This window comes from Anomaloglossus baeobatrachus, chromosome 4 (assembly GCF_048569485.1).
Source record: "Anomaloglossus baeobatrachus isolate aAnoBae1 chromosome 4, aAnoBae1.hap1, whole genome shotgun sequence".
NCBI classification, from domain to species: domain Eukaryota; kingdom Metazoa; phylum Chordata; class Amphibia; order Anura; family Aromobatidae; genus Anomaloglossus; species Anomaloglossus baeobatrachus.
The window spans coordinates 389,590,311-389,614,512 of NC_134356.1; the positions used below are offsets into that span (position 1 = coordinate 389,590,311).

Sequence of the window (24,202 nt, forward strand, 5' to 3'; positions counted from 1 at the left end):
ACTTGAGACTGGGGTGCGTAGGATCATCTCCCAGCACAACAACAACTCTAAACATACAGCCATACCGCAATGGAATGGTTTAGATCAGGGTTCCCCAACTCCAGTCCTCAAGGGCCACCAACAGTGCACGTTTTCAGGATTTCCTTAGCATTGCATGGGTGTTTAAATTATCACCTGTGTAATACTAAGGAGACCCTGAAAACATGCACTGTTGGTGGCCCTTGAGGACTGGAGTTGGGGACCCCTGGTTTAGATCATTGGTTCCCAAACTCCAGTCCTCACACCCCCAACAGGTCATGTTTTCAGGATATCCTTAATATAGCACAGGTGATGCCTTGATAGATTCCATCATCTGTTCAACAGTAAAGAAATCCTGAAAACATGACGTTTTTGAAAAACTGGTTTAGATCAAAGCATGTGTTTGAATGGCACAGTCAAAAGTCCAGACAAAAATTGAGAATCTGCAGCAAGACTTGAAAACTGCTGTTCACAGATGCACTCCATCCAATCTCACTGACCTAGAACCATTTTGCAGAGAAGAATGGACAAATAGCCTCTAGATGTGCAAAACAGGGAGAAACATAACTCAAAAGACTTGCAGCAGTAATTGCAGCGAAAAGTGGTACTACAAAGTATTGAACCAGGGGGGATGAAAACAAACATCACAATTTTCAGATTTATATTTTTAAAATATTTTGAAAATAATGTACCACTTATCTTACAGATCACAAATACTTGCTACATAATGTTGGTATATCATATAAAATAGGTTAACGTTTATAGGTGTAAAGTGAAAAAATGTGGAAAAATACACAGAGTATGAACTTTTTATAAGGCAATGTATATTCTGAATCATCACTTTTCACCAGTTTTACCATTGCAGCCTCTCGCTATAATTATCATTTCATTCTGGACTAGTGGTTGGAGACAAGCTGCAAAGATACACAGCATACAGCAATGAATTCCTGCTCTTTATTTCTATGTTTAAGATATCTGCAGAAGTAGCAGCTGCATGGGGAAGATTAATACATTAGTACTGAGCTGTGTAACGGTGAATCCAGCTCTAGGATAAGCTAAATCACTCACAAACTTCAGCACAAACTGCCGAGATGGTCTGCCTTTACTTGTTTTTCTCACTTCTCTTTACCCTCCCCTTAGAGTATAACATGAGGTGTAACATACTGTGCTAGTTGTCCATCTTGCTTTGAGGAAGACAGACTTGAGCTGTTTTGTGAGTGGAACATGCAGGGAAAGAAGAAGAAATGCCTTTTGACATATATTACAAAGTTTCCTCTATTTGCTTGTAGCATTCATTTATGAAACGTTTATTAAAACGCCAGTGACCATATAAGTAATAAACGTTCATAAAATGCCCTATGGAGCACAAGCTAGTTGTACGCAAGGGTACATGAAGTGTAGGTATCATTTTTTCATATATTCTAGAAGTTTCAATGAGCTGCCAATTCGTGGGGGGAGGGGGGGTAGAGGTCCCGAAACCCCTAGGAGTTTGCTGGATACACCACTCAAGTGAACAGCTCCTGGCGCACGCAGATCGATATGCAGAATCAATAAGTCTATGGGTCCAAACTCCACTCCGAGTGCAACTGAAGGGACAAATCAGAACTAAATAATAACAGACTAGACATTTTGTTTTCAGATTTGGACTGTACACAACATGGTCACGGGCTTCTTTTGAATGTCTGAACTTGTCCTTGAGCTCATATAAATGTGACATGAATGATCTTTGCTCAAGAGGAGTCTTCAACTGTGATCATTTCTGACTTTCCAGTGTCTTTGTCAGTGCAAGTTACATGTAATGAGCCATCCCTGTAGAAATAAAAGACAATTATGATAAATTAGTTTATATTATTACAGACCAACCAAATATGATTAAACCCTGCATAACACCCAGTCTTACAGAAGGCTGAATTGTTTCACTCAAGTTTTTCTTTTTAGAAATACTATTCAAATGTCTAAATTTACGAGTCATAGAAATAGTATTTCCCCATAGCTGATACAGATGTAAATAAAAAATATTTGAGAAAAGAAGGCAACATCCAATGGGCCTTGTTTGGTAATCAAAAGTAAAAATGCTTTAAAAGGGAATCTGTCACCAGATTTTTCCCTTATCCACTGCGGCCAGCATCAGCGAGTCCTTATTATATACAGTATTCTAGAAATGATCTATATTAACCCCTTCACGACTTTTGACAGAAAGATCGTCATGGTGCCCTGGTACTTAAAGACCCATGACGGATCTTTCCGTCATGGCGGAATCGCGACAGTGTGGTCCCGGTGATGGCAATCGGTGGAATTTTCCAACGTTTTCTAGAAGGAGGGGACCTCTGCTTGACCTCCCGAGGGGTGGTTTCTCCACCCCGGACCTATGGTGCCTGTGATTGGCTGATTTGTGACAATGAGCCAATCACAGGCATTGTAATGTTTCAGCTAATAAAAATGGCTCAAACATTGCAATCCAGCCCTGATCGGTGCTTCTATAACACAGATCATTGGCTGACCTTTGTTTCAACCTCCCCAGCTCTGATTGGAGGGATCGTCCTCGTGATCGAACCCTCCAATCTCCGTGGTGCCGGTGAACTGCCGGTGACCGCTCACCTCAGGTTCATTCCATCCGTGGAAGCTGAGGAGCGCGATCCTACCTCTGTGATCCTCGCTGAGCCAGCCCACGATCCTCGGTGAGTATTGCTGCCCAACTCATCCACTGCTGTTCCCCCCCCCCCCCGCCGCACCGCTGCCCCATACCACCCCGCACCGTACCATCGCTGCCCCGCACCGCCCAGCCGCTGCCTGCTTGTAATCGCAGGCCAGTGCCTGCTTCCCCTCCCCCATCCATCTCTGCTGCCAGTGCCTGCTTCCCCTCCCACATCCATCTCTGCTGCCAATCCACCGCCGACCCCCTTGCTCCCTCCACCCCCCAATCCACCGCTGCCCCCATGTCCTGGCTCACCATCAGCTGCGTGGATGATCTGCTCCAATCTCTCCTGCTGCTGAGTATTGACCCTAGCTCTTTCTAACGCTAACGCTAACACACACACACATATACACTTCCCCTCCCCTTTCCTCCTTCACCCCCCTTACCCCCCCATCGAGCGCTGATCAGCTATGTGATTAGTGATCACGTACATAATTGCTCACGTTTTTGTTTTGTTTTTTTATTGTAAAGGTCAGCCCAGTGCCAACACGTAAGAGCGATGGCAGAGTCTTGCATCGTATAACTCGGCACGGCTGCCCGCTTCCCGGACAGGAACGTGCAGCCGTGTACAAATACATGGAGCTGCACGCTTCTTACCAAGGAGCGGGCGGCTGTGCAAGGTGATGCGATGCGAAACTCTCACACGTGTGACTCTGGGCTTAGTGTCAGTTGTAGGTGCTCGTGTATATTTTTTTTTTTTTTTTTTTTTTTTTTTTTTTAGGTTTTTCCTGTTCGAAGACACACACTCATACATTTGAATAAAACACCAGATATACGATGTCCCGGTCTTCCCAATCTCGGACGCTGTATTGAGCCGAGTAGGCATATGCCATTGTTGCCTCCGAGACTGATAGCGAAGGAGATGACCCCACATTCCTTTGTTCCTCCCAGTCCTCTTCCTCCTATAGTGCCGAGGAACCACCAAGAAGACGTCGTAGAAATAAATCGTCCGGCGCCCAGGGGAGAAGACCCGGCGCCCAGGGGAGAAGGCCCAGCGCAGAGCGTGAGTGACGCCCAGCCCAGCACTAGTGCTAGTGACCCCCAACCTAGCACTAGTGACCGGGAATTGTTCCCCAGCCCCTGAAAATTTTGCACCAAGGATTCCTGATTTTACTCCCCAATCAAGAATCCAGTTTGATACTAACAACCTTAGAGAAATAGGCTTTTTCAAAGTCTACTTCTCTGAAGAGTTCGTTAGTCTCATGGTGGTGCAAACAAATCTTTACGCCAAACAATTTTTGGCCGAAAAACCTCGCTCATCATATTCTAGCTGGACCCCAACGGATTCAGTAGAAATGATGAAGTACTGGGGTCTAGCTCTTCACATGGGGTTAGTGAAGAAGCCTGAACTTCGCCAATATTGGAGTGTTGATGTTTTATACAACACTCCAGTATTTGGTATGATTATGACTCGTAAACTGTTCGAGGCTATCCACAGATTTTTACATTTTAGGGACAATTTGGAGTGTCTTCCCGGAGATGACCCGAATTTTGACCGACTGTTCAAAATGTGTCCGGTCATCGAACACTTTAGCAAAAAGTTTGCTCAAGTGTACATTCCCCAGAGGGAAATTTGTGTGGATGAGTCCCTCATCCACTTCAAGGGGAGACTGAAGTTCCGCCAGTACTTGCCCAGTAAAAGGGCAAGGTATGGCATTAAACTCTATAAGCTGTGCGAGAGTACCTCAGGGTACACTCACAGCTTTAGTGTTTACGAAGGGAAGGACACGCGGATCCAATCCCCAGAATGCCCACCTACTCTGGGGGTGAGTGGGAAAATTGTGTGGAGTTTGATCCACCCACTGCTTGATAAAGGTTATCATCTGTATGTTGATAACTTCTATATAAGCATCCCACTTTTCCAATCCCTCTCTTCCAGAGGTACCGCAGCTTGTGGTACGATCCGGAAAAAACAGAAGGGCCTCCCTGTGACGCTAATTGGGCAGCTGCTCCAAAAAGGTGAGAGCAGAGCCCAATGTAGCGACAACATGGTTGTAGTTAAGTTCAAGGACAAAAGGGATGTCCTTTTCTTGACCACAATACATGGTCCAGGCACCTCAGCCACCAATGTTCGAGGTACCTGAGCACAGGTTCGAAAACCGGACTGTGGCTTGGCGTACAACAAACATATGGCAGGAGTTGATCTTTCTGATCAAGTCCTCCAACCCTATAATGCCATGCGGAAGGTTAAGGTGTGGTATAAAAAGCTGGCCATGCACATCGTGCAGATGGCACTATACAATGCTTTCGTGCTCTCACGATGTGCAGGCCAGACCAACACCTTCCTTCAGTTCCAGGAGGTAGTAATCAAGATCATGATCTTTGGAAGTGGAGGAGATGAAGAAGAAGAAGCAGCAGTTCCTACTACCTCTAGAACTGAAGGTTCCTGTGTCGTACCAGGGCAACATTTTCCTGGTGAGGTACCACAAACTACCGGAAGAGGAAGAGCGCAGAAAAGGTGAAGGGTGTGCTATAAAAAAGGGGTGAGGCGGGAAACCAAGTATCAATGAGATACTACTGCTTCAAAGTCTATCATTCGTCCGGGAACTAAATTGATATATGCCAACTTAAAATTCCTGAGGCACACTACTCGACAAAGACGGTGACCTGATGCACACTACATGACAAAGATGGTGACTTGACAAAACCTACACAACACAAATATAAAATTGACATACCATGTCCCTGATAAAATACATCGCTCATTCCCTTCGGAGCCCTGCTGTGTGCCTATACAGTGTTTTTTCGCCACATATGAAGTATCGGCTTACTCAGGACAAATGTCCCAACAAATTTTGGGGTCTATTTTATCCTGTTCCCCCTGTAAAAATTGAGCCCAAAATAACATTTTTGTGGAAAAAAAAAAAAGTACTTTTTTTGTTTTTTTCGGCTCAATGTATGAAGCACATCTAATACATAAAGCTGAGTGTATGTGTGTATGTATGTCCGCTAAAGGAATCCGCACCGTCGCATGTAGAATCACGAAATTTTACACAGACACTCTATGTGACTTAGGGAACGTCATAGACTATGTTTGGGCGGGAAAGTGTAACCCCGTCCTTTCCAGTTACTCTACAAAAATCCTGCATCCATTAATCTGAATGAAGCTGGGAGCAAAGAGACAGCCGAGCAAAGAGACAGCCGGGCAAAGAGACAGCCGGGCAAAGAGACAGAGAGAGAGACAGACAGATAGATACAGAGATTGAGACAGATAGAAACAGACAGACAAGGAAAGAAACAGACAGCGAGACAGACATCGACACACAGACAGAGACTGGGAGAGAGACAGTTACTATCCCGGGCAAAGCCCGGGTACTACAGCTAGTAAGGGTTATAATTGCTGATTACCCATCTATGTGTATGCCTTGGGGGGGGGGGGGTCTAGTTTCCAAAATGGGGTCACATGTGGGGATTTTCCACTGTTTCAGCACATCAGGGGCTCTCCAAATACAACATGGTGCGGCTAACAATTTCATCTAATTTTCCGTTCAAAAAGTCAAATGGCGTGCCTTCCCTTCGAAGCCCTGCCGTGCGCCCAAAGAGTGGTTTTTCGCCACATATGAAGTATCGGCTTACTCAGGACAAATTTCCCAACAAATTTTGGGGTCTATTTTATCCTGTTCCCCCTGTAAAAATTAAAGAAATTGAGCCCAAAATAACATTTTTGTGGGAAAAAAAAAATTTTTTTGTGTTTTCGGCTCAATGTATGAAGCACATGAGGGTTATAAGTACTCATTACCCATCTATATTTATCCCTTGGGGGTCTAGTTTCCAAAATGGGGTCACATGTGGGGATTTTCCACTGTTTCGGCACATCAGGGGCTCTCCAAACGCAACATGGTGCGGCTAACAATTTAATTTAATTTTCCGTTCAAAAAGTCAAATGACGCACCTTCCCTTCGGAGCCCTGCCATGCACCCAAACAGTGGTTTACCGCCACATATGAGGTATCGGTGTACTCGGAAGAAATTGCACAACAAATGTTAGTGTCCATTTAATCCTGCTACCGTTGTGAAAATGCAATATTTGAGGCTAAATTTGCATTCTTATAGCAAAAAGTAAAATGTTAATTTTTTCCTTTCACATTGCTTTAGTTCCTGTGAAGGACCTGAAGGGTTATTAACCTTATTGAATGTGGTTTTGAGTAGCCTGAGGGGTGCAGTTTTTGGAATGGTGTCACTTTTGGGTGTTTTCTTTCATGTAGGCCCCTCAAAATCAAATGTGATGTGGTCCCTAAAAAAGTGGCTTTGTAAATTTTGTTTTAAAAAATGAGAAATTGCTCATTAACTTTGAACCCCTATAACTTCCTTATGAAAATTTTTTTTTCCAAAATTGTGCTGATGTAAAGTACACATGTGGGAAATGTAATTTATTAATTATTGTGTGTCATATGTCTCGCTGGTTTAGAAGCATAAAAAAGGGGAATTTTGTTTACTTACCGTAAATTCCTTTTCTTCTAGCTCCTATTGGGAGACCCAGACAATTGGGAGACCCAGACAATTGGGTGTATAGCTTCTGCCTCTGGAGGCCACACACAGAGTATTACACTTTTAAAAAAGTGTAACCCCTCCCCTCTGCCTATACACCCTCCCGTGGACCACGGGCTCCTCAGTTTGGTGTAAAAGCAGGAAGGAGAAAACTTATGAATGGTCTAGAGCAAATTCAATCCGAAGGATGTTCGGAGAACTGAAGACCATGAACCAAAAGAAAAGAAGGGAATTTTGTACTTACCGTAAATTCCTTTTCTTCTAGCTCTTATTGGGAGACCCAGACAATTGGGTGTATAGCTACTGCCTCCGGAGGTCACACAAAGTATTACACTAAAAAGTGTAAGGCCCCTCCCCTTCTGGCTATACACCCCCCGTGGGATCACGGGCTTACTCAGTTTTAGTGCCAAAGCAAGAAGGAGGAAAGCCAATAACTGGTTTAAACAAATTCACTCCGAATAACATCGGAGAACTGCAAACCGTTCAACATGAATAACATGTGTACCCGCAACAAACCAAGAATCCCGAAGGACAACAGGGCGGGTGCTGGGTCTCCCAATAAGAGCTAGAAGAAAAGGAATTTACGGTAAGTACAAAATTCCCTTCTTCTTCAGCGCTCTATTGGGAGACCCAGACAATTGGGACGTTCAAAAGCTGTCCCTGGGTGGGTAAATAAATACCTCTTGATAGGGCTGCAAGACAGCGCTCCCCTACGGGGAGGCCCCTGCCGCCTGCAGTACTCTTCTACCTAGGCCGGCATCCGCCGAAGCATAGGTATGCACCTGATAATGTTTGGTGAAAATGTGCAGACTCGACCAGGTAGCTGCCTGGCACACCTGTTGAGCCGTAGCCTGGTGGCGTAATGCCCAGGACACACCCACGGCTCTGGTTGAATGGGCCTTCAGCCCTGATGGAACCGGAAGCTCAGCAGAACGGTAGGCTTCAAGAATTGGTTCTTTGAGCCATCGAGCCATGTTGGCTTTAGAAGCCTGCAATCCCTTGCGCGTACCAGCGACAAGGACAAACAGTGCATCAGATCGGCGCATAGGCGCCGTGCGGGAAAAGTAGATCCTGAGTCCTCTGACCAGATCTAACAAATGTAAACCCGTTTCAAACCGGTGAGTCGGATGAGGACAAAATGAAGGTAATGATATATCCTGATTAAGCTGAAACGCGGATACTACCTTAGGGAGAAACTCCTGAATGGAGCGCAACACTACCTAGTCCTGGTGAAACACCAGGAAGGGAGCCTGATATGACAGAGCTGCCAGCTCATACACTCGCCGAAGAAACGTGATCGCCCTAGAAAAGCCACTTTCTGTGACAGGCGAGAAAGGGGAAACTCCCATCAGAGGCTCGAAAGGCGGCTTCTGGAGAGCAACGAGTACCTCGTTCAGATCCCATGGATCTAACGGCCGCTCGTACGGGGGCACAATATGACACTCCCTGTAGCAACGTGCGCACCTTAGGAAGACGTGCTAGACGCTTCTGAAACAACACGGATAGTGCCGAGACTTGCCCTTAAAGGGAGCCGAGCGACCAACCGTTTTCCCGACCAGAGTGCAGGAGGGCAGGCAAAGTAGGCAAAGCCGATGGCCAGGGATACACTCCCTGAGCAAAACACCAAGATAAGAATATCTTCCACGAGTTGTGGAATATCTTGGCAAACCGCGGCTGGCGAGCCCGTCTCATTGTGACCCTGACGTAATGCTCACAGTCGACTGACGGTGAGATGCCACAGATCTCGGTACCACAACCTCCTCGGCCAGTCTGGGGCGACGAGAATAGTGCGGCAGCAATCGGAAGCTGGAACTGCGACCAATCTTGAGCCAAGGCGCCTGTCGCCAGAGCTCCCGCCATGAAAATCGAGACCTTGTAGTTGCCGAGACGCCATGATGTCGACGTCCGTCCTCATCCCGCGGCTACCGATTTCTTGAAGCCAAACGGGAGCAGGTCCCATTCCCCTGCGTCCACGTCCTCGCGACTGAGGAAGACTTGCTTCCTAGTGTTGTACGTCCGGAATGTGTACGCCACCGCTGTGGATAGTCCGACTGAATTCGGTTCTGATTGCATTCCAGCCACTGCAGGAAAGCTTGCAGTGCAAGATACACTGCCCAGAGCTCTAGACCACTGAGTTGAAGAGTGGACTCCTCTGAAGACGGTCTTTGACCGTCTGTGAAAGGGGGACGTTACTGTGTAGGAACATCGACTTCCTTCCCCTTAGCGAAGAATCTTCTAATGATGCGGACGCAGATGAAACTGCGTGAAAAGGCTCGCCTCTGGATGAGGCGCCTCCTTGAAGGAGAGACTGCACCCTCGTCTGTAGTGAACGCTGTTTGTCCAGCGGAATTCACTATCACTGAGAGAGTGTGAAAACTCTATGCCAAGATATGCCAGCGATTGGGTTCAACTTAGAAGAAGTCAAAGACCTCCCCGAAACTCTGGGAAGGGTCCAGCGCCATGTTCAGGTTGTGTTGGCATGCTTCTAAAAGAGAGTGCCTTGACAAGTAGATTGTCCAAGAAAGGGATCACAGAGTGACCGTAAGAGCGCGGGACTGCTCCCACTGCTGCCATGAACTTGGTGAAAAACCCGTGGGGCTGTCGCCAGCCGAAGGGTAGGGCTACAAAACGAACTATGCCCGTAGCCAACGCCGGTGCCTTGGAGCAATCGGCACGTGGAGATAAGCATCCTAATGTCTATGGATGTTAGGAAAAACTCTTTGAGACAGTGAGGCAATGACGGAGCGGAGTGATTCCCTCCGGAACCGCCTGGTTGTCACGTGCTTGTTAAGCAGTTTAAATTCCAGAACGGGACGGAAGGAGCCGTCCTATCTTGGCACCACGACCAGGTCGAAGCAAAAGGCGTAACTGGTTCCTGAAGAGGAACAGGGATTACCACTCGTCCTGCCTGCAGAAGAGCCTCGGCTCGGTCGGAGAGGTAGTTTGAGACAAACTGACTCTCTCTCACCGGCCTTTGACCTGTGGTAGGTAAATGTCGCTAAAGCGGGGGAGTCTGCTCCCCGCGGTTGCGGAGTGAGAAGGCTGAAAATTATGAGAAAAAAACGCTTTGGTAGCGATTCCTCCGGCTGCCTTCCCCGGGCGTACTTGAGCCTGCTAGGAATCTATGCCCTTCTGGGCCTTTTGAGTCGTTTTGGACAGTTGAATGAATTCATTCAACCCTTACCAACAGACTATCACTAGATAAAGGCAACCTGGTTAAGCACTTTGTTGGAAGAAGCATCTGATCCAATCTGTTAACCACTAGGCTCTGCGTAAAAAATACGGAGATGGCCGATGCCACCGCCGTCCGGCTCGTAGAGTCTCGGACAGCCTTAACAGCATGGTTCGCCATGCGGCGATTGCGAGATTACAGACGCTGCTGAGACCGAGATGTACCGGTGACAGCGTCCCTCTGCGCAACACTATCTGAAATAGCTTGGAGTGCCTTCACGGCTGCGACTGCCGGAGCAACCGACCTGCCGATAGCTTCATAGACAGATTGCGGCCAGAACCTATCTATCTGTCAATGGCATTTTGACGTGAAGCCCCATCCACCACTACAACTATAGATCCAGCTGCAAGCCTGGAGATCGGGAGATCCACATTTGGACCTGGGCTAGCGCTTGTCCAATCAGGGAGGAGAGTGTCTCATTAATACGGTCGGAGAACGCTTATCGTGAAAAGCGTTGCGTTTCTGGACTGCATCTCTAGGATCAGAGGGCCAGACGAGTACGCAATTGCTTGCGATATTAGAAAAGAGATCTCCCCTGCTGTGAAGCTGACTCTTTCACTGATGGAGTCGAGGGCTATTCCCAGCGAGCCTGCTTAGGCCCTCTTGAACTGACGTCCGTGTCGGAGCCTGCCCCCTGGGACGCGTGAAAACCACCCTGGAGCCTTGAGCTGCTCCTCAAATCATGGTGGCCAGGGGCATTGCAACTATATTGCCCAAGGTCTGCGTGGGCTGCCAGACTGTAAGATGTCAGCCATAGTCACAGCCAATATAACAGCGGAAAGAAACTGCAATTTCGTCCCTGTCTCTGGACAGGAAGCACAGGTGGTTCTTTTAACCACATATAGCCGAAAACCCCGGTCAAGCAATTGCCCGCACTGGGGTCCTAGACTCGTATTACATGCAGTACAAGCAACATATAAAGTCCTCATTGGCCTTTTCTTTTTCTGCTGTTGTTGTCTAGCTATCTAAGTGCATAGCCTAGGATAGCGACCGTACAGTAAATAATCATACAAGCATGAAGTACAAATAAACACTTCAGCTCATGTAGTACACGCAGCATTGAAAACTTGTGGCTTGGCACATTAGCTCTTCTGCTGCTGTTGTCTATTTATCCAGGAGCTTGAGACAAGGATAGCGACATACAGTGAATGTATAGCATTCAAGCACGAAGTACAAGTAAACACTTCAGCACCTGTGGTACCCGCAGCATTGAAAACTTGTGGCTTGGCACATTAGCTCTTCTGCTGCTATTGTCTATATATCTAGGAGTATGAGACAAGGATAGCGACATACAGTGAATGTATAGCATACAAGCCTGAAGTACAAGTAAACACTTCAGCACATGTAGTACACGCAGCATTGAAACTTGTGGCTTAGCACATTAGGCCTTCTGCTGCTATTGTCTATATATCTAGGAGTATGAGACAAGGATAGCGACATACAGTGAATGTATCGCATACAAACATGACAGTAAACACTGCCAGCACATGCAAATGCAGCAGCCTTGCAAGCTGGTGCCTTGGCACCACTGCTCTACTGCTGCTGTTGTCTAGTTAACTAGGAGCATGAGGCAAGGATAGCGACATACAGGAAATGTATAGCAGACAAGCATGACAGAAAAACACTGCAGTACAAGCAAATCAAGCAGCATTGAGAGCCTGTGCCTTGGCAGCCTTGCCTTACTGCTGCTATTGTCTGTTTAACTAGGTGCATTAGCCAAGAAAAACGACATATAGTGCATGTATAGCATGACAATAAACCCAATTGCAGCACCTGCAAACGAAGTGGCAATGAAAGCTTGTGCCTTGGCACTTTGCTGTTGCCAAATCTGCCAACAAACACTGCAGACTAATCATTGAACACTTGTCTAGCCATCTAGGAGAGTATGCCCAGAATAGCGACAGTACAGTGCTGCATCGCATATCCGCACACAGTTCAAAAGCCCACTTCAGTATTAGTGGGACCAGTACTGCCTATCGCCCGCCCAGCGCGAGTATGAGGTCGCTCAAAAACCTGTGCCTGGTTCCGTTCTCCCAGAGTGGAAACCATAATGGCTGCCGGCTTCTCTTCCACGTCCTGTGCAGAGGGGCGGGCCGTGGGCGAGCCCCAGCCAAGAGCGGGAACCCGGCATCTCACTGTGTTCAGTGAGAGGGGGCTGGAGAATGCAAAGCAGACTCCAGCTCCCTGCGCTGAGATCTGTACAGCGTCCCGCCCCTCCTCTGACTGGCAGGGCTGGGGGCGGGAACGAAGCGGTGCCAGGCCTCAGAAGCCGGGGACTAAAGTTACAGGCGCCCCCGCCGTAAAAGCGCGGTCGGCGCCAAGTCCCCGGCGCACTACAAGTCACATCAGCGCCGCCGCCGTATGAGCGGTCGGCGCAAGTTCCTAAACATGACCCGTCGCTCAGCCATGGCTGCAGCAACATAAGCCCATCACTAATGTCCCCGGCGCACTATAACGCCCAGCAAGCCCGGAGCGTGCTGTGCTTGCCGGAGACACCGAGTACCTGACCGATGCAGGGCCTTGTCCCTGATAGTACTCGTGCTCCACATCCATCAGGTTCTTCTGGGTCTGTGGATGGAGCCCGGCCTCAGGGCTTGGAGGCCGACAGATCCCACTTCCACAGGGCCCTCCAAGGGGATGTGGAAGGAAAACAGCATGTGGGGCTCCGGCCTCTGTACCAGCAATAGGTACCTCAACCTTGCAACACCATCTGGTGAGAAGGGAGCATGCTGGGGACACTATATGTGTCCTCTTTTCTTCCATCCGAGATAGTCAGCAGCTACTGCTGACTATACAATGTGGAGCTATGCGTGGATGTATGACCTCCTTCGCACACAAAGCTAAAACTGAGTAAGCCCGTGATCCCACGGGGGGTGTATAGCCAGAAGGGGAGGGGCCTTACACTTTTTAGTGTAATACTTTGTGTGACCTCCGGAGGCAGTAGCTATACACCCAATTGTCTGGGTCTCCCAATAGAGCGCTGAAGAAAAATCAACATCAACAACATGTGTACACAAAAGAACAACCAGACCGAAGGGCACAGGGGCGGGTGCTGGGTCTCCCAATAGGAGCTAGAAGAAAAGGAATTTACGGTAAGTAAACAAAATTCCCCTTTTCTTTGTCGCTCCATTGGGAGACCCAGACAATTGGGACGTCCAAGAGCAGTCCCTGGGTGGGTAAACCAATACCTCAATAAAAAGAGGAGCCCGTGGTCCACGGGAGGGTGTATAGGCAGAGGGGAGGGGTTACACTTTTTTAAAAGTGTAATACTTTGTGTGGCCTCCAGAGGCAGAAGCTATACACCCAATTGTCTGGGTCTCCCAATTGTCTGGGTCTCCCAATGGAGCGACAAAGAAATTCAAACTTTGAAAATTACAAAATTTTCGCAAAATTTCCGTTATTTTCACAAAGAAACGCAAAAAATATCGGCATAAATTTACCACTAACATGAAGCCCAATATGTCACGAGAAAACAATCTCAGAATCACCGGGATCTGTTGAAGCGTTCCAGAGTTATAACCTCATAAAGTGACATTGGTCAAAATTGCAAAAAAATGGCCTGGTCTTTAGGGTCAAAATAGGCTAGGGGCTGAAGGGGTTAAAAAAAAAAAAAAGTCCAGTCCACTCAGTCCAAAGTAAAAAATGACTTATACTCACCTGCAGGGGGGTCTGGTCCGATGGGTGTCGCTGAACTCAGTCCGGTGCCTCCTCAATCTTGTGCAGTCGCCATCTTCCTTCCCAGCCCAGTGTGAATGACGCGTCCTACGTCATCCACACACAGGTTGCCATTGCGCCCTGCACATGTGCACTTTTAACTGCCCTGTTGAGGGCTGAGCAAAGTACTGTAATGCACAGGCATGAGGAAAGGTCAAAGACTGCCTGCGCATGCGTAAAATACTTTGATCTGCTTGGCTGAGGGCAGATCAAAGTGCACATGCGCAAGAGCACAATGGAGGCCTTTGTGTGGATGACGCAAAACATGTCATGCATGCGGGGCTGGGAAGGAGAATGTCGATCGCATAAGATGGAGGAGGCGCCGGACCAGAGACCAGCGACACCGGACCACACCATAGGTGAGTATCAGAATAGGTCTTATTTTTGCATTCTACAGAGTGGGCTAGGCTTTTAGAATGCTGTATATAATACTGTATATATAAGAGCTTACTGGCGGTGGCTGCAGCTTATAAGTGAAAAGCCTGGTGACAGGTTCCCTTTCATGCACTTCTAAAAACTCTGCAAATGCTTTAAAAAACAGCTTTGAAAGATAAAAAGGTACAGCTGGCCATAGGCATTTTATTTCTACAAGTGTATCCTGTCAAGGAGAAATACTCTGAGTGAGAGGTTTTTCTGAGAAAAAAAAAAAAAAAAACCACATAACAAATCTGGCTTTATGCCTTGCACCTTTAGGCAGGCAGTCTTAATTATAGACAAAAAAGCTATGCTTCATTTTTTGGATACTTAAAAGGGCATGTGTTCCCTTGCTCCAATGCAATTAAAAAAAAAAATACAACAATGTAATTTACCCAATAGACTTCATATCCACATACATGGAGTCTATAGCCTTAAGAAAAAGTCACTTAAGGTTTCAATAAGATCCAATATTGTTTTATATTCCGTTTCATCAGTCATCTGTCCGGACAACAGGCTTCCATAGCATGTGACTGGAAACATTATCACTGCATCTCCTGAAGAATCCAAAACCTGAAGTTTGGAATATTTTGCTCAAACATTGGTCTATTTTTAACCTGATTCATGCAGAATTTATTGGATAAGAAACGTTACTATACAGGGTATGGGAAAGGTGAGGAATTTAGCATTGATGATTTTACCTTTTCATTGTAAGTACAGTTACTATGTCATGAACACCATCTTTCTTCTGTAGATCTTTAAGTACTACCTGTGAAAACAGAATACAAGCTATCTAGTTATTTACTGAGGTGCACCTGCTGGAAATTCATTGCATTAATAATAAAGCTGGATTAAAAACTGGTCCAAAAAATAAACAAATATGATCCCCATCAGATCTACTTGTCTTTTTTTGACAGCAATACATAGACCTTTCATATTAACCCAAGTAGGACCAGATATGAAGTGTGAATGGATGTAAATCTGATCATTACTGATGAGCGAGCACTCCCGTGCTCGGGTGCTCTGCACTTGTTAAGAGCAGTTGGCTAAATCGGATGGGCGAACTCAAAAACCCCAGTATAATGGACGTCAATGGGGAACGCAAGCATTTTTCTGGAAGAGTTCCCACAAAAATGCTTGAGTTTCCTATTGACTGACTTCCATTATACTTTGGTGCTCAAGTTGCGCCCATCTGAGCACCCAACTGCTCTTAACAAGTACAGAGCACCCGAGCATGGGAGTGCTCGCTCATCACTGTTGAACATTTTTATTACAATTTATTAAAGGGCATTCACAACTTAGCCTTGGGTGCTGGCCTCCATGCAAACGTAAAGTGAACCTGTCAGGTGCAATATGCTCCCAGAACCACGAGCAGTTCTGGGTGCATATTGCCAATCCCTGCCTAGCAGTCCCTCTATACACTAGCATAGATAAAGGGATCTTTAGAAAATGTATTTCTAAAGATTGTTTATTATATGCTAATGAGGCCAGGGACTAGTCCCAAGGGCGTTTGTTCCCTTAGCTAGTTGGCCCACATAGCATGTTAGTACACCCACAGGGGCGTGCTAACATGCTATTGAATGCACAGCAACGCTGCACATACCGCAGTTTTCATGGTGGCCGATGGAGGATGGATGCGCTCTGCGCATGATCTGGAGTACCCGGGACTTCAGATCATGGGCGCTAAACTAATGCGGGTGTAAGCTTCCCGACTTCAGTGAGGTAGAGTGCGCATGACCGGAAGTGCTGAGGATTCCAGACCATGTGCAGAGCGCATCCATTCTCCGCCAGCTGCCATGAACACTGAGGTATGTGTGCATCACTGCACATTCATTAGCATTTTTGTACGCCCACAGGGGCGTGCTAACATGCTATGTGAGCCAACTAGCTAAGGGAACAAACGCCCTCGGGACTAGTCCCAGCGCTCATTAGCATATAATATTTGATCTTTAGAAATACTTTTTCTAAAGACCTGTTTATTTATGCTAGTGTATACAGGGACTGTTAGGCAGATATTACTAATATGCACCCTGAACGGTTAGTGGTTCTTGGTGCATACTGCACCTGACAGGTTCCCTCTAAAGGGAACCAATCACCAGGATTTTCGTATATAAGCTAAAGCCAGTGCTATACTGGCACTATCAGGCTGATTCTATACATACCGGTAGTGGTCAGATAAGATGTTTAGGTTTTGAAATCCAAAAAAGTAAAGTTTGTAAAAGTAGCTGCTTGTTGAGCAACAGCAGCAAAGGAGCAGATAATATATTCATAGTTATCCCCTCCCCCTGTTAGAATTAATATAAGTATTATACAAACGATTCACTTTGTCTCTTGCAGGACCTGTGTGAGGTCATACCCATGTGACCTGGTATCCAGCTTTGTTGGCTGAGGCCCCGCCCCTTATGGTCACATGGGTATGACCTCATACAGGTCCTGAAAGAGAAAGTGAATAGTTTGTATAATAGTTATGCTAATTCTAACAGGTTGAGGGGATAACTATGCATAAATTTATCTGATCCTCAGCTGCTGTCACTCAACAAGCTGCTAATTTTATAAACTTTACTTTTTTGGATTTCAAAACCTATACATCCGAGCTGACCACTAACGGTATGTAGAGAATCGGCCTGATAGTGCTAGTATAGCACTACCTTTAGCTTATATACGAAAATCCTGGTCATTGGTTCCCTTTAAGCAGCCTCCTCATATACTGTATATACATATCAAAGAAAAGACCGCACTGTAAAAAATATCTAATGCAAATAAACAGACTTTGCCAATGTACAAGAACATTTTTGCGCAATATGACATACAGATTGAGAAAAAACAGCCATATTTTTTTTAATAGTCCACACGTAAACATGGGCTAATAAAGTCAAAATGTTTTTGGGTGGGTGAGGTGTTTTACGATGTGTTAATTTTAGAGTGTAATAGAAAAAGAGAAACTAGATTTATATTAGCAAATTGTATGTATTTATGTCTAAGCAATAAAAATAATTATGTGGACAAACCATTTTAAGGGAATCTGTCACCAGGTTTTTGGCACCTAATCTGAAAGTAGCATAATGTAGAGACAGAGATCCTGATTCCAGCAGTGTGTTTCACTTACTGGGCTGCTTTGTGTAGTTTTGATAAAAATCACTGTTTAAATCAGTAGTAGATTACCATTAGAGGACTACTTGTCCTGCTGTCAGGTAGTCCAGCATATTCATAAGCTGTGTATAACTGCTAGATCTGCAGCAGAGAAAGAAGGGAATTTTGTTTACTTACCGTAAATTCCTTTTCTTCTAGCTCCTATTGGGAGACCCAGACAATTGGGTGTATAGCTTCTGCCTCCGCAGGCCACACAAAGTATTACACTTTAAAAAGTGTAACCCCTCCCCTCTTCCTATACACCCTCCCGTGGATCATGGGCTCCTCAGTTTTGGTGCAAAAGCAGGAAGGAGAGAACTTATAAATTGGTCTAGGGTAAATTCAATCCGAAGGATGTTCGGAGAACTGAAAACCATGAACCAAAAGAAACAATTCAACATGAACAACATGTGTACACAAAAGAACAACCAGCCCGAAGGGAACAGGGGCGGGTGCTGGGTCTCCCAATAGGAGCTAGAAGAAAAGGAATTTACGGTAAATAAACAAAATTCCCTTCTTCTTTGTCGCTCCATTGGGAGATCCAGACAATTGGGACGTCCAAGAGCAGTCCCTGGGTGGGTAAAAGAATACCTCAATAAACAAGAGCCGAAAAAACGGCCCCCTCTTACAGGTGGGCAACCGCCGCCTGAAGGACTCGCCTACCTAGACTGGCGTCTGCCGAAGCATAGGCATGCACTTGATAGTGTTTCGTGAAAGTGTGCAGACTAGACCACGTAGCTGCCTGACACACCTGCTGAGCCGTAGCCCGGTGCCGCAATGCCCAGGACGCACCCACGGCTCTGGTAGAATGGGCTTTCAGCCCTGAAGGAAGCGGAAGCCCAGAAGAACGGTAGGCTTCGAGAATCGGTTCCTTGATCCACCGAGCCAAGGTTGACTTGGAAGCCTGCGAACCCTTACGCTGGCCAGCGACAAGGACAAAGAGCGCATCTGAACGACGCAGGGGCGCCGTGCGAGACACGTTGAGCCGGAGTGCTCTCACCAGATCCAAAGAGTGCAAATCCTTTTCACATTGGTGAATTGGATTAGGGCAAAATGAAGGCAAGGAGATATCCTGATTGAGATGAAAAGGGGATACCACCTTAGGGAGAAATTCCGGGACCGGACGCAGAACCACCTTATCCTGGTGAAACACCAGGAAGGGGGCTTTGCATGACAGCGCTGCAAGCTCAGACACTCTCCGGAGTGATGTGACTGCCACTAGAAAGGCCACCTTCTGCGAAAGACGTGATAGAGAGACATCCCGCAGCGGTTCGAAAGGTGGTTTCTGAAGAGCCGTTAGCACCCTGTTAAGATCCCAGGGTTCCAGCGGACGCTTGTAAGGTGGGACTATGTGGCAAACTCCCTGCAGGAACGTGCGGACCTGCGGAAGCCTGGCTAGGCGCTTTTGAAAAAATACGGAGAGCGCCGATACTTGGCCCTTGAGAGAGCCGAGTGACAAACCCTTGTCCATTCCGGATTGAAGGAATGAAAGAAAAGTGGGTAAGGCAAACGGCCATGGAGGAAAACCGTTATCAGAGCACCAGGATAAGAAGATTTGCCAAGACCTGTAATAGATCTTGGCGGACGTTGGCTTCCTGGCATGTCTCATGGTGGCAATGACATCCTGAGATAACCCTGAAGACGCTAGGAGCCAGGACTCAATGGCCACACAGTCAGGTTGAGGGCCACAGAATTCAGATGGAAAAGAAGGGAATTTTGTTACTTACCGTAAATTCCTTTTCTTCTAGCTCCAATTGGGAGACCCAGCCGATTGGGTGTATAGCTACTGCCTCCGGAGGCCACACAAAGTATTACACTAAAAAGTGTAAGGCCCCTCCCCTTCTGCCTATACACCCCCCGTGGGATCACGGGCTGCTCAGTTTTAGTGCAAAAGCAAGAAGGAGGAAAGCCAATAACTGGTTAAACAAATTCAATCCGAAGGAACATCGGAGAACTGAAACCATTCAACATGAACAACATGTGTACCCGAACAAACCAAAAATCCCGAAGGAAACAGGGGCGGGTGCTGGGTCTCCCAATTGGAGCTAGAAGAAAAGGAATTTACGGTAAGTAACAAAATTCCCTTCTTCTTCGGCGCTCCATTGGGAGACCCAGACGATTGGGACGTCCAAAAGCAGTCCCTGGGTGGGTAAATTAATACCTCAAGTTTGGACTGTAAAAACAGCCCTTCCCTACATGGAGGCAACCGCCGCCTGCAGGACTCTTCTACTTAGGCTGGCATCCGCCTAAGCGTAGGCATGCACCTGATAACGCTTGGTGAAGGTGTGCAGACTCGCCCAGGTAGCCGCCTGGCACACCTGGCACACCTGCTGAGCCGTAGCCTGGTGCCGTAATGCCCAGGACGCACCCACGGCTCTGGTAGAATGGGCCTTCAGCCCTGATGGAACCGGAAGCCCAGCAGAACGGTAGGCTTCAAGGATTGGTTCCTTGATCCATCGAGCCAGGGTGGATTTGGCAGCCTGCGACCCCTTGCGCTGACCAGTGACAAGGACAAAGAGTGCATCCGATCGGCGCAGGGGCGCCGTGCGGGAAATGTAGATTCTGAGTGCTCTTCACCAGATCCAACAATGCAAATCCATTTCATATCGATGAAATGGATAAGGACAAAAGGAAGGTAAGGAGATATCCTGATTGTGATGAAAAGGGGATACCACCTTAGGGAGAAACTCCGGAATCGGGCGCAGCACTACCTTGTCTTGGTGAAACACCAGGAAGGGAGCTTTGGATGACCGCGCTGCTAGCTCGGACACTCTCCGAAGAGACGTGACCGCTACCAGAAAGGCCACTTTCTGTGAAAGTCGAGAAAGTGAAACATCCCTCAGTAGGATTCAGATGGAAAACGGCCCTTGGGACAGTAAGTTTGGCCAGTCTGGTAGTGCCCACGGCTGGCCGACCGTGAGATGCCACAGATCCGGGTACCACGACCTCCTCTGCCAGTCTGGGGCGACGAGGATGGCGCGGCGGCAATCGGAGCTGATCTTGCGTAGCACTCTGGGCAACAGTGCCAGAGGGGGAAACACATAGGGTAGCTGGAACTGCGACCCATCCTGAACTAAGGCGCCTGCCGCCAGAGCTCGTTGATCGTAAGACCACACCATGAAACTCGTGACCTTGGTGTTGTGCCTAGACGCCATTAGGTCGACGTCCGGCCTCCCCCGAAGGCCCCAGATTTCCTGAAACACGTCCGGGTGCAGAGACCATTCCCCTGCGTCCATACCCTGGCGACTGAGGAAGTCTGCTTCCCAGTTTTCTACGCCCGGGATGTGAACTGCGGATATGGTGGATGCTCTGTCTTCCACCCACATCAGAGTCCGCCGGACTTCTTGGGAGGCTTGCCGACTGCGTATTCTGCCTTGGTGGTTGATGTATGCTACCGCTGTGGAGTTGTCCGACTGAACTCGGATCTGTTTGCATTCCAGCCACTGCTGGAAGGCTTGCAGGGCAAGATACACTGCTTAGATTTCCAGAACATTGATCTGAAGGGTGGACTCCTGCTGAGTCCACGTACCCTGAGCCCTGTGGTGGAGAAAGACTATTCTCCACCCTGACAGACTCACGTCTGTCGTGACCACCGTCCAGGATGGGGGTAGGAAGGACCTTCCTTTTGACAATGAGGTGGGAAGAAGTCACCACTGAAGAGAGTCCTTGACCGTCTGAGAAAGGGAGACGTTCCTGTCTAGGGACGTCGACTTCCCATCGCTTTGGCGGAGAATGTCCCATTGAAGTGGACGCAGATGAAACTGCGCGAAAGGGACTGCCTCCATTGTCCTCGGCGCACTAACACGCCCAGCAATGCTGGCGTGTGTCTGTGTATGGTCTTGCAAATATAAGTACAAGGATAAAGTACACAAAAAAACACTGTGGCAATAGTGGGGTCAGCACCAAGGTGCTGCTTACCGCCCGCATAAGCGGGTAAGTGGTCGCCAGAATCCCTTTGCTGGGTCTCCCAGAGCCTGTGTCCGTTCTCCAGCTTAGATTGCCTGCAGGAATGGCTGCCGGCGTCCTGTGAAGAGGGGCGGGCCGTGGGCGTGCCCCAGACAAGAGCGGGAAACTGGCGTCCCCCTGTGCCCAGTGAGAGGGCTGGAGTATGTAAATAAGACTCCAGCCCTCGGCGCTGATCATTGTACAGCGTCTCGCCCCTTCCCTGACTGGCAGGGTTGGGGGCGGGAACGAAACGTAACTAGGCCGCAAAAGCCGGGGACTAGATTTATAAGCGCTGCCGTCGTAAAAGCACGGCAGCGCGAAAGTCCCCGGCGCACCACAAGTCTCAGCCGCGCCGCAGCTCCAGCAGCGGCTGGCGCGGTAGTTCCCGACACATAAACTCACTCAGCTAAGCTGCAGTGAGTAAAGCCCAAGCGCGCAGGGCTACTGTCCCCGGCGCACTAACACACCCAGCAACGCTGGAGTGTGTCTGTGCATAGACTGTACGGGGACACAGAGTACCTTAACGTTGCAGGGCCTGTCCCTGACGATACTCCGCTCCATTCCAGCAGGATCTCCGGGTCTGTGGATGGAGCCCGGCCTCAGAGCCTGGAGGCCGGTAAGATCCCACTTCACCAGAGCCCTCAGGGGGATGGGGAAGGAAAGCAGCATGTGGGCTCCAGCCTCCGTACCCGCAATGGGTACCTCAACCTTAACAAACACCGCCGACAAGAGTGGGGTGAGAAGGGAGCATGCTGGGGGCCCTAGTATGGGCCCTCTTTTCTTCCATCCGACATAGTCAGCAGCTGCTGCTGACTAAAACAGTGGAGCTATGCGTGGATGTCTGACCTCCTTCGCACAAAGCTTGAAAACTGAGCAGCCCGTGATCCCACGGGGGGTGTATAGGCAGAAGGGGAGGGGCCTTACACTTTTTAGTGTAATACTTTGTGTGGCCTCCGGAGGCAGTAGCTATACACCCAATCGGCTGGGTCTCCCAATGGAGCGCCGAAGAAACGGGCCTTGTGACAGCAAGTCTGGGCGGTCTGGAAGCGCCCACGGTTGACCCACCGTGAGATGCCACAGATCCGGGTACCACGACCGCCTCGGCCAGTCTGGAGCGATGAGAATGGCGCGACGGCAGTCGGACCTGATCTTGCGTAACACACTGGGCAGCATCGCCAGAGGAGGAAACACATAAGGCAGTCGAAACTGCGACCAATCCTGAACTAACGCGTCCGCCGCCAGAGCTCTGTGATCCTGAGACCGTGCCATGAATGCCGGGACTTTGTTGTTGTGCCGTGACGCCATGAGATCGACGTCCGGCGTTCCCCAGCGGCGACAGATCTCTCGAAACACTTCTGGGTGCAGAGACCATTCCCCCGCATCCATGCCCTGACGACTGAGAAAATCTGCTTCCCAGTTTTCTACGCCCGGGATGTGAACTGCGGAGATGGTGGAGGCTGTGGCTTCCACCCACTGCAGAATCCGCCGGACTTCCTGGAAGGCTTGACGACTGCGAGTGCCGCCTTGGTGGTTGATGTATGCGACGGCAGTGGCGTTGTCCGACTGGATACGGATCTGCCTGCCCTCCAGCCACCGATGGAAAGCCAATAGGGCTAGATACACTGCCCTTATCTCCAGAATATTGATCTGAAGGGATGACTATCGGAGTCCAGGTTCCCTGAGCCCTGTGGTGGAGAAAAACCGCTCCCCACCCTGACAGGCTCGCGTCCGTGGTGACCACAGCCCAGGTTGGGGGTAGGAAGGATTTTCCCTGCGATAGAGAATTGGGAAGGAGCCACCACTGAAGTGACGTCTTGGTTGCAAGGGAAAGAGAGACGTTCCTGTCGAGGGCAGCCGACCTCCTGTCCCATTTGCGGAGAATGTCCCATTGGAGTGGCCGTAGATGGAATTGCGCGAACGGCACTGCCTCCATCTTCCCCAGGAAGTGCATGAGGCGCCTTAAGGGGTGTGACTGACTCCGAAGAAGTGATTGCACCCCTGCCTGCAGAGAAAGCTGTTTTTCCAGCGGTAGCTTGACTACCGCTGGCTGTGTATGAAACTCCATCCCGAGGTAAGTCAGTGATTGGGTCGGTGTCAACTTGGATTTCGGGAAGTTGATGATCCACCCGAACTGCTGGAGAGTCGCCAGAGCGACGGTAAGGCTTTGTTGACACGCCACCCGAGAAGGGGCCCTGACTAGGAGATCGTCTAAGTAGGGGATCACCGAGTGGCCCTGAGAGTGCAGGACCGCCACGACGGATGCCATGACTTTGGTGAAAACCCGTGGGGCTGTCGCCAGGCCGAAAGGCAATGCCACGAACTGAAGGTGTTCGTCCCCGATGGCGAAACGCAAGAAACGTTGATGTTCGGGTGCGATCGGCACGTGGAGATAAGCATCCTTGATGTCGATCGATGCTAGGAAGTCTCCTTGTGACATCGAGGCGATGACCGAGCGGAGAGATTCCATCCGAAACCGTCTGGTTCTCACATGTCTGTTGAGTAGCTTGAGGTCCAGAACGGGACGGAATGATCCGTCCTTTTTTGGCACCACGAACAAGTTGGAGTAAA

The 24,202-nt window shown here is 48.5% G+C and overlaps 1 protein-coding gene across 1 annotated transcript in view; it reads right to left on the reverse strand.

The window, feature by feature from the left end:
- Window positions 1-958: 958 nt before the first annotated feature.
- The window catches only part of HSPA14 (heat shock protein family A (Hsp70) member 14), an 81,256-nt gene continuing 58,012 nt past the window's right edge, over window positions 959-24,202 (reverse strand). The window contains exons 13-14 of the mRNA XM_075345243.1: window positions 15,262-15,329; window positions 959-1,827 (exon numbers count right to left, since the gene is read on the reverse strand). Of these exons, the coding sequence (XP_075201358.1) occupies window positions 1,749-1,827; window positions 15,262-15,329 (147 nt within the window). The 3' untranslated portion in view covers window positions 959-1,748. The remainder of the gene's footprint in view (window positions 1,828-15,261; window positions 15,330-24,202) is intronic.